The sequence below is a fragment of the Takifugu rubripes genome, chromosome 1 (genome assembly GCF_901000725.2).
Source record: "Takifugu rubripes chromosome 1, fTakRub1.2, whole genome shotgun sequence".
NCBI classification, from domain to species: Eukaryota; Metazoa; Chordata; class Actinopteri; order Tetraodontiformes; family Tetraodontidae; genus Takifugu; species Takifugu rubripes.
The window spans coordinates 17,929,626-17,940,939 of NC_042285.1; the positions used below are offsets into that span (position 1 = coordinate 17,929,626).

Here is an 11,314-nt window from a genome sequence, read left to right on the forward strand (position 1 = left end):
ACTAAATTCAAGTTTCTAGAGTTTTCGAGGTTACTATAATCTGATTAGGTTTTCCTTGATTAGTCACAAAATGGCTTTCAAGAATAAACAGCTTAGTGACATTGTGCTATTTCAGGTAACGTGGCACATTGACACACTAGTGGACTGTATGCTGCAGCAGATTTAATCACATTTGATAACATGACCACTGTCCCCTGATGGGCAGCGACAGACTTTAATTATGCGCAAAACACATCAATTTAGAGTGCTGCGACTCGTCCATTCCGCGACAAAACCCCAGATTGATTAGCTGGAGAAACGTCCAAAATGCTGCTCGTGTGCGTGTGCGTGTTTAGCGAAGGGGCGTGGAGCAGGGGGGGATGCATATAAAGGGAATCCGCAGCATTATTTAGCGGGTGCGACAGCTCCTTTTCAACCGGAGGAGAACTGCCTACATGATACCAACCTTCCGACAAAGTGTGCTGCGTTGTACATGGAAGCAGTCGTCCTGAAGGGGTCGTCGGGTCTTTCTCCAGGTGGGAGCCGCTTCTTCATTCATCCACATCTTCCGTTTTGGGGCGTAACGTTACGCTGCTCTTTTAGCGTCTCTGGCGTCTCTGCTAATGCTAACAACCACTTTAGCGTTTCTCAGCGTTTTAGCAATGTTCCCTCTGTGTCTGTTCTTACCAACCAGCGCACAATTAGTCTTTCCCGATTCTTTACGACTTTCAAGCCACACATTATCTCTTATTTTCTCCAATTTTTGCACGTCCCAGCTTCCAACGTCAACCAGTCAATAAAATCCACACAGTGCCACATTATGTTTTTTCTCTTAAATAACACACATACGCACGCACATGCGTCATGTGGCACATCCACAACTTAAAACCGTGATCAATTCGAGCTCCTTCAAGATAAAGAAGCATTTGCATGCGTCTGAATCAGTGAGTGTTCCAGAAATTTCCTTCCGTATAATAAGGTGCATGGCTGCTGCGGGTCTGAAGGACTGATGGCGCTTCTCTTTTTGAAAGACAACACATCTGGCTGTTAGGCCTGCAAGCTAAAATCGACCATAATCAGCTCCATGTTTTGCCAGTTTTGCTAAGATTGATACCTTAGACTTTAATGAGCTCTGACAGGCTCATGTGCTGGCTGGTTACCAGGGATGCACCAGCATCAGGTTGGTGTCCAGTACTGAGCTGTGTAATGGCAACAACCACTGCAGAAGCAGGACTATCAGTGACAACATGAAGGTGGGAATAATTACTGTACCCCACCCAGTACTCTGCACCTCTCACCCTGTTTGACAGGATTTATCCATGAACTGGAGTTATAAAAGTGTAAGAAATGTTGTACTTTGTGTCATTCTTTTTATGTCTTTATGGAGTGATGCATACTGGCTCACACATTAGATAACTAGTGAATTTCTTTCCTTAAACGACCCATTTGTATTAGGCAGAAGGAGCATGCGGGAGATAAGTGCAGAGACGAAAACAAGGCAAACTGTCAGGGTCAAGGGTTTGAATAATTTAAGGATGAGAATGAAATGAGAATTAAAAGCGTGGCATGTGCTGGGTAACATTAAACTAGTTTAGACCACAGCAACTCAGCACAAATCTAAAGCATTTACAATCTACGCATACGAGCAACTGCAAACATAAAGAGTGCACATGTAAAGTTGCAGTAGCTATGCTTTATAAAAGTGAGAATTATGACTTTAGATCACAGCTGCTACTCTGAGAGCTGACTAAAATGGGCAAAGAACCCAATTTTAAAACATCAGGAACTGAGATTCCCTAAATCTAATTTGTACATCGTGTAGTGGCATGTTCTAGTCTTTGCATCTTCATTCTGTGGTGTCAGATATTACTCTGCTTTTAAAAGAAGTGCTGCAGTTGTATTTTTGACACCAGAGTTAGATTTAAAACAAAAAAAAAACCCCCAAAAGAACAGTAATCAGTATAACCTGTTTTTGTGAACAACAGTAAATGATGTCCTATTGATGTTTAGGAGCTTCAGTCCTTGTGTTGAAAACAATTTCACTTTCTATATATTCATTTCACTCCTTTGGTTAAAGAGTTTGTCCTTTTTATTATCGAGTGGGGGTGGATGGTGTTTCAATTCTGTCTTATGTAACTTTGCAAGTAAATGATCTTTTTGTATTACTAAGCTATATTTCATTTGTTCAGTCTTGGTCGTTTTATGGTGAACACATGGAATGCAGCTTGTTGATGGTGAAATGAGAAACAAAGAGTCCTTTTATTGATGTTTTGTATATAGTTTGGCTGTGAAGATGATCGTGTGGGTTATTTCTGACCCTGCGTGGCTGGCTAAAACCTCAGGAGAGAGAGTGTGTGTGTGTGTGTGTGTGTGTGTGTGTGTGTGTGTGTGTGTGTGTGTGTGTGTGTGTGTGTGTGTGTGTGTGTGTGTGTGTGTGTGTGCGTGCGTGCGCGCGCGCGCGCGTGTGTGTGTGGGAGAAACAAACTGAAAGGTTTTCTCTCATCATGCAATTCAGGGCTTGACATTGAGCTTTTTCAATGCAAGGGTTAGTATTTAAATACTTCCAAAATCATTATTACTTGTTTAGGGAGATGAAATCAGCCCAACACAAATTAAGTAACCTTATAGTCAACAGTGGCTCCTCCATTAGCACGTTAAAGGCATCCCATTTAACTGCCAATGTAATATCTGTTTACTTAAATTCCGGTTTTTATTTGTGGACTTTCTAAACAGGTTCCATCCTTCATTCCCTGAATTCATAATCTTTCTTTTCTTTTGCCAGTATAATGAACAAACCCAGCAACTATGAGATTGCTGTAACTTACTTGGATAACAGTACATCATTAAATAATGACAAGCACATTTAACTCGGGCTACATAAAAGGACTGTGTGAGGTATCCAGCTAAATAAAAACAATGGAGTAATAGCGCCGCTATTTGGTTAATAACCGCCGAGATAAATTATGGTAATCAGACAGTTTGGCTCACAGGAAGTCTATCTCAAAGTGACTAAAGACCAGCCAGCAGCTCGCTGGACAGGTTTCTACTTCATATCTGGCTAGAGCCACGGTTTTCAACGCAGACAAGTACATACACGTTTACATTTGGAGGCATGGCACATTCCACTTTATCTGCAAGGTTTGCTCCTGGAGACAGTGGGCAGACATTATTACTCAGCCCTGCACGTCTGATTCCTTCTCTGTGACGCAACGATTCAATTGGAACCATTTCACTAGAATTCAAGCTTGACATTTAGCCTGTGGAGATTGTTTTCCCCGTTTTCAGTCTGTGTCTTGACAAATATGAATTTTGTCAAGACGGTCTGAATTAATGCATCAGCATTCCTTCAAATCATACATTTATTGGGTTTTTTTTGGTTTGTTAATAACTTCTTGCACATTATTTTATAACGTTCTCTGATGTACTCTTAAAAAGATGAAGGAGTCATTTGGGCTGAACCCTTCATGTGTTGCTAGCAACAAGCTGCAGTTATGGAAGCAAACTTTATTATCTTCTGCATCTTTTAGTCATCTTATTTTCCAGATTATCTGATGTTCACTCTGATTCCAGTTATCTCTCAAACCTGATGAGAGACTGTTTGAAACTTCTGAACCAACAATTTGTTTGGTCTGTTCTTCTCCCCTTTAACAATAAGACTAACGAGGTGTTTTTCTTTGTCTTTGTTGTCTTGCAGGAGTTTTAAGTCTAGGTTGTAGTTTTTTGTTTTTTTAAGACCTGCAACATCTTCCACTAAAAGTAGAACATTTTGCTGGTGGAAAATACCCCCAAAGCTCGACTAATGAATTTTGACCCGACTGCAGATACGACAGCTTCATCAAGACAGTAAACCAAAGCGGAGCGATTTGTTTGTGCCACTTTGACAACTCCATCCCCACCTTTTGTGAGATTGTATCAGCTTTTTTAAGGACATTTTTTTTCCCCCACGCTGATTGCAAAAATGGGTCCTGGAATGGAAGCAGCGGACATAGCTGTGGTAGCACTGTATTTTGTTCTGGTCCTTGTCATTGGGTTTTTTGCCATGTGGAAAGCCAATCGCAGCACTGTGAGTGGCTACTTCCTGGCCGGACGCTCCATGACCTGGATGGTGATCGGAGCATCGCTCTTCGTCAGCAACATTGGCAGCGAACATTTCATTGGCCTGGCAGGCTCGGGAGCAGCCAGTGGCTTCGCCGTTGGAGCGTGGGAGTTTAATGCACTTCTGCTTCTGCAACTGCTGGGCTGGGTGTTTGTCCCCGTGTACATCCACTCGGGGGTCTACACCATGCCCGAGTACCTGTCCAAACGCTATGGGGGAAACAGACTGAAGGTTTACTTTGCTTTCCTTTCTGTGACGCTTTACATCTTCACCAAGCTCTCTGTGGACTTGTACGCCGGTGCCCTTTTCATTCAGGAGTCTTTGGGGTGGAACCTTTATCTTTCCATCTTCCTCCTCATTAGTATGACTGCTCTCCTTACTATCACTGGGGGGCTGGTGGCAGTAATGTACACTGATGCACTTCAGGCAGTGTTGATGATTGGTGGAGCCCTGACCTTAACTGTCATGAGTTTAATCAAAGTTGGTGGGTTAGAGGGTGTCAGAACTAAGTACATGAAGGCAGTACCTGATGTTTCTGCTATAATTGCCACTGGGAATTTTACATATTCTCCTTCCTGCCGCATACACCCCAAAGAAGACTCTCTGCGCATCCTTCATGGTCCCCTGGATGAAGACATTCCGTGGCCAGGGTTCATTCTCGGCCAGACCCCCGCCTCTATATGGTACTGGTGTGCAGACCAGGTTATTGTTCAAAGAGTTCTTGCTGCGAAGAACATTGCTCATGTTAAAGGTTCTACCCTGATGGCTGGGTTCCTCAAAGTCCTGCCCATGTTCCTAATAGTCATTCCTGGAATGATTTCCCGCATACTGTTTCCGGATGAGATTGCCTGCATTGGACCGGAGCACTGCATGGCTGTGTGTGGTTCTCAGGCCGGCTGCTCAAACATTGCCTACCCTCGCCTGGTCATGGCAGTGATGCCCGTTGGACTGAGGGGTTTGATGATGGCCGTCATGCTTGCTGCACTGATGAGTGACCTTGACTCAATTTTCAACAGTGCGAGCACCATTTTCACACTGGACATCTACCAAACTGTGCGAAAGAAGGCATCAGAGCGAGAGCTGCTGATTATAGGCCGCATATTTGTTGTGGTCATGGTGGCCATTAGCATCGCCTGGGTGCCTGTAATAATTGAAATGCAAGGGGGTCAGACATACCTCTACATCCAGGAGGTTGCTGGCTACCTCACTCCACCAATCGCTGCCCTCTTCCTACTCGGTGTCTTTTGGAAAAGGTGCAATGAGAAGGGGGCATTTTGGGGAGGCATGACAGGTTTCGTACTTGGCACCCTAAGGCTGATCCTGGCCTTTGCTTATCGCCAACCTCGCTGTGACCAACCAGATGACAGGCCCGCCTTCATTGTAAAGATCCATTACATGTACTTTGCTGCTGGGCTGTTCTGGCTGTCAGGATTAGTAGCAGTGGTGGTCAGTCTTTGTACATCCCCACCAGATGATGAACAAGTTCAAACGACCACCATTTGGGGCCTTCGACGCATTCAGAAGGTGCCCGTGAAGGACCGAGAGGAAATGTTTACGTTAACTGAGAAAAGCCCCAATAACGGCGACGCGAGCCTGCACAAAGAAATGCCCCCTGATGTCCGAAATGAAAGATGCTTGGACGGAGCGGACATCAAACTTCTGGTCCCATCCACCGACCATGACCCGCCGACCCCCAGCACAGAGGCGTCTCCCGCCACCACACCAGCGCAGCCGCTCGGTAACGGAAAACTGGACACGATCAAAGCGGAGGAGGGCTACCGCGGTTGTGAGGAGTCCAGCAGGTGCAGACGTATAGTGGAAAGGCTGTGTGGGTACGAGGAAGGGACGCAGAACACGCCACGAAAGGTCCCAATGGAAGACAAAAGAGTCATCGCAGAAAGGCTGTACGAGCCACCGAGAGTGAAGATTCTCCTGAATACGGTTCTGGTTCTTGTCTGCTCTGTGGACATCTTCATGTTTGTTTATTTCTCACTGTAATTGAATCCTGTGCTGCACATAAATGGGGACTGTGAAGACTTTTATTAAGTTGAAAGATTGGGGGGGTGCTCTTGGAAATAAATTGTGGAATCTTCAGAGATTTGAGGGGGTCTGTAATATTTACAGTTGTCTTTATTGTAGCTCTCTAACAGGGATCTGACCTTATTCTAATCATTTTTCAAATGAAAAGCTTCTCCATATGAGAATAATTTTACTCTGAATAAAGCTTTTTTTGGAACTGGTGTGTCCAGCACTTAATGTTCCTTAATCTTGCATTAAGACCTGTTGTAATAATAGCCTTATATGCACTTGTACTTTTGTTTAGTGAAGATTAAATATGTTCTGTGATTTAAGCCGTTTTCTCTCTGCTGGTGTTGGCAGTTTGATTTTAGTGTACTGGAGATGTTGCATCAAAAAATATTTCATCAAGCACAAATTTAGAATGTACAACTTGTTTTGCCTTTTTCTTCCTTCCATTTTTGGGTTACTTTTTGTGGCTGTGTTTTTTCAAACCATTACATGTGTTGTTATGCACTATAATATCACACTCAAAGCCACATGTATCAATTCTCATTATTGTGTTTTATTCTATTAAGTTCTCATGTTCCGTTTGACATTGTTGGACATCATTTTACTGCATCTTTCTCTTAAAGTGTACACTATAATTCAGGGTTCATGTGGTCGCTCACCAGAAACATGTATTCTGTGTAAAACTATCTCTCATGTGTTGACGTGCTGCAGAGCTGAAATGTCATTTACTCTTGTTTGAAGTGCATATTTTATAAACCTTGTACCAAATGTGTCTTAGTGTGTGATGATAAAAGAAAAAAGCAAAAAAAAAAAAGTTTACACAGCGAATCCTTTTATTTGAAAGCCATCGATTGGAAACCAGTTAGCGTGTCAGTCATGACAGAAATGACATTGCAGATGTTTGTCACGTGATTTGCTGGAGCAACTTTAATGTGACATTATGGTTGATTTAACGATGATCAGTCCTACTTCCACAATATTCTGTGTTCACTCATTCTCATTCTCTTGAAAAGTTCGGAACATTGTTGAAGTCAAAATGTTGCTGCGACAGGCCGATGTGCGCTACTGTTGGGGCACGAGTGATGCTATAACACGGAGGTTAATGAGTTCAATTTAACCTGTACTTTAAGTACCCTCTCTGAGAGAATAAAGGTTATTTTTTTGGATTTTATTTTTAGAGACATAAAATAAAGTTTCTGTTGAGATGAAACTCTGTCTTGAGTCCTGTGTTTATGGCATTGTCAAATAAAAAATAGTCTTTTTTAATAGTAGTATTTATTAATCTTCACTAGTAATTAACTGGAAATTAGATTTTCCCCTCAACTTTATCTAAAACCCCCCCCGAACCGTTACAATGAGCAACGTTACAGCCTTCAGTCCTCTCGGTGTGCAGCAGCTCCTTCAGGTTGGACTGTTGGACACTCTGAATCTCAAAGGACATTTACAGATTTGTCCCTAATCTGCTGCCATGTTTTCTTAAGTGTGTGTTTAGGCTCATTGTCCTGGTGGAAGGTGAGGCCGGGCTGAGGTTCTGAGGCCTCTGGATCAGGTTTTCATTTGCAGCATTCAGGCCTGAGCAGCTGAACTATAATATACTGTATATTAGTATGTATGTATATAAAGTCTAAACATACTCATGGCAAGTACCAGGTCAAACATTACATTCTTGTTAAAATGTATGAGTTGAGATGAGTCCAAATAATCCAGTGTTTCTTCTACATTTTTCCAGGCGTCTTTCGGTCATTAACCAGGATTACACAACCCATGGCTCAGCCTTATTAATCTGCTCACAACCAGAAGAGGATTGGATGAATCCACACCAATCAAAAAGCCAGGATCAAAGGCTTACAAATCTCTACTTCTTATCAATTCTGCTGAGTGCTTCATTTGATCATTTCTAACCTCTGCCAATCAAACGCACATGCGAAATGTCCCGCTTTATTGACAACATGCACTGTGGAATCTGAAAGTTAATTGGTGTAGTAGCACTGTATTAAACAAGGCACTGTTGACACAGGCAATACGAGTTTTCATTTTTCTTATCCCAGCCATCACGTGTGTTCATATTTTGACAGTGATTCATACCAACCATGTACACTCACCATAGCTACAGGTCAGAATGTAGCATGGCCTCTCTAAATGGGAGTAGGTGGGCAGCAGAGTGCCCTCAACTCAGAAAATGACCCCATAACCAGACAAGGGGAGTAAATAATTGAGTCACAATTTTCCAGTTTTACTCCTTGTGCTGCATTCACTCCCACTCTACTAAACAAATTCGCAGAATGCTGCTCTTCGAGAGTCATCTTAGAAGTGTCTCCTTTCTGCTTAATGCCAGGCAAACCTCAAATCTCCCTTTTAATCAAATCAAGAGATTTCAGGAGCCAATGTCCAGGAAACAGTTGAGATCTATAGAAACCTGGATTGCAGTAGCTGCAGGGACACTATGTTGTTGTCTGCAGTGACACAGATATGACTGTATCATTCGGAGCCTCTTCCTTATCATGTCCCAACCTTCCACCCTTCTCTCGATCCTCCACTGAACACCATCCAACTCACACCCTCCCTCTTTCCCAAGAGGAAACTAATATTGTCCTTGTGGAAAAGTACTGGCACCCAGGCCAGGCCTTGTTCATTGTCTATTTCAGGCAGCAAAAACACCAACAACTACTGGAACCAAGTGGCATGGATTAATATGGTTGGGCGTGGTATTCAACAACAGCAGTGGTCGGAAGTTAAAAAAAAAAAAAATCAATTAATTCTCCTTAACTTTCATCATTAATTGAGTCCAGCATGTTAGATTAGTCTCAAATACAGATTTAAATGGAAAAGCTGTGGAGGACAACAAGCTAATTTGCTGGTCTAAAAGCGTGCTGAGTTTTCTTTCGCTCTCATTCTGAGAGAGAGAGAGAGAGAGAGAGAGAGAGAGAGAGAGAGAGTGTGTGTACGTGTGATTTAGGAAGACACTGAAAAGATACATCACTACCATGCACAACTGCATCATTTGTCCTCCTAAAATTTAATGGAAACTTTGTGCACACTTAATGGAAGTAATATGACTTTTACTGAATGTTTAGATTTAATAATCTTAATTGTAGTAACATCAAACTTGTCATTTTTATGTATCCTCAATTTCAATTTTGCAGCCAATGCAGATGTTCGTGAATTTTAACAGCGCCGCCTGCTGGTCGTCTAGATTGACGTCAATATTTAGAGCTATTAGAGAAACCAGAGAAACCTGCAGCCAACATGGAGCCTATCCCAACTGCCTTGGGACAGGAGGCAGGATCCAGCCCGAGCATGTATCAGCTCATTCCAGAGCCACATCCAAATATTCCTCTTATATAACAGTAACTTCAGCCAACAGGTGAGGAAAACGTGAGGTAGAACTTTCATAACAGGTTAGGTTGGGGTGTTAAAACTACTGTTAAATTGTATTCAGGCACTACAATTTTGAATATCACATGGCCAAAGTATTCTAAGAATAAATTTGGCTGGATGGAAGATTTGTTGTATAAATGCAAAAATGAACTGGCGTCTCCTTTTTTATTGTAATGTGGAATTTGAAAGTCGGCGTTTTGGTTGAAAATCTGTTCACCATGTGGCAGATGGTGCTCATAGAGTATCTGCTTTACTTTTGCCGTGTAATTGTGTTTTTCCTGTCCTCTGAATGTTTTGCTTTTGTTCTGGCTATCAAAGAGGACTTCTGCAGAACATCCTGAAAAAATGTTTAAACAAACAATCAGAGCAGTTCCAAACTAAATTACTGCTTCTTTACACACATTTTTGTGAGATACTTTATACTATTTGCTTTTTTGTGCACAGTGATGAAGAATGTGAAGAAAACATCCTTTATTGTGATGCGATTATTGTTGTTTTATGGTTTCACTTCATCTTGCTCCCATAACTTTATGCTTGTCTGAGGTGTTTGTTACATAAAATAGATATATATTTTTTTTTTAACTTCATGCATGTTTTGAGATTCATTTTTTGTTCTTTTTTGACTGCATATTTAGAGCATTGCAAATCATCGACTCGGCAGCGGCACCGGAGCGGTGCGAAGCACGTTATCAGGTATAAACTACAGATGAAATGTGTCTCTCTCTCCATGCTGGTGACATCACAGAGACACATGCTGAATTGCTATTACAACAGATTATGTTTTTCTGTGAGAAGAGGAGCACCCATGTGAGGAATGTGGAGTGACCTTTAAATATATGGCAAACACCCCATGTCAATACATTCCTGTCATTCCTCATGCACAGCCCCACTAAACCTCTGCGACAGGACTGGGATTCTGACATTAATCCATGAAATAGGACCTCAATAGGGAAAGGAAATATTTGCTAGTTTTAGTAACAACAGTGGGAAGAATGGTGTCTGGAACATAAAGAATAGGGATCACTGAAGCAGACACGCGTGAAGCCTTTTCCAGGCTCTCTGGGTCAAACTGATCATTGACAACAACAGCTTTGCTTGTAAGTGACACGTGAGCAGTGCTGATAAAGGGCCTGAGCAATGGTGCTGTTATGATAGAATACACAAGGGTTCCGCCTATTTGTAATGCTTCTTATCAGTGCTTCTTACATGAGTATCAGCATGCATTGATAAGGAGCAGGCAGAGGAAACATATGTTTGCATGTATGTCACGTGACTGTCAAAGGTTAATAAAAGTGTGTGGAAAGTTTTGTTGGGAGGCTCAGTTCCTTGAAACCAAGCACACACACACACACACACACACACACACACACACACACCCACACACACACACACACACACACACACACACACACACACACACACACACACACACACACACACACACACTTTCCATAAGCAGAGTATAAGAATAAGTTCTTATTCTGCCAGAAAATGCCTGTAAATTGAGCTATTTCTTAATTTATGAGCAGTAAACCTTCAGACACACCTTTAGCAGTTCCATCTGTCTTCCATCCAGCCGATAAACAGATGCTTATGTTTTTTTTTTTATCCCAGCAGCCATTGGGTGAGTAGCAGGACTACACCAGTCTACCTCAGGACTCGCACCCCATCACTGACACAATCAACCCTTTTGGACAGCCCAGAACCTGAAGTAGGTAGAAAAACTCAGGGCAAGGACAAACTTCCTGAGAACCTTTCTGTCTTTTATCTTAATCCAGATTAAGATAAAAATGTGATGGTTTTTAAACCAACACAATTTGAAGATAGACACTG

The 11,314-nt window shown here is 42.2% G+C and overlaps 1 protein-coding gene across 3 annotated transcripts in view; it reads left to right on the forward strand.

Annotated features, from left to right (window-relative positions):
* Window positions 1-334: 334 nt before the first annotated feature.
* The window catches only part of slc5a3b (solute carrier family 5 member 3b), an 11,789-nt gene continuing 809 nt past the window's right edge, over window positions 335-11,314 (forward strand). The window contains exons 1-4 of one of the 3 annotated variants that reach the window (XR_003887981.1): window positions 335-515; window positions 7,833-9,467; window positions 10,117-10,174; window positions 11,096-11,192. Coding sequence is in view for 1 of the 3 variants with exons in the window: in XM_003961854.3 (XP_003961903.1) it covers window positions 3,938-6,073 (2,136 nt within the window). In the remaining 2 variants the exon portion in view is untranslated. Of the gene's footprint in view, window positions 516-3,673; window positions 7,314-7,832; window positions 9,468-10,116; window positions 10,791-11,095; window positions 11,193-11,314 lie in introns of those variants that run through there. The other 2 variants (XR_964931.2, XM_003961854.3) reach the window with 2 other exon arrangements.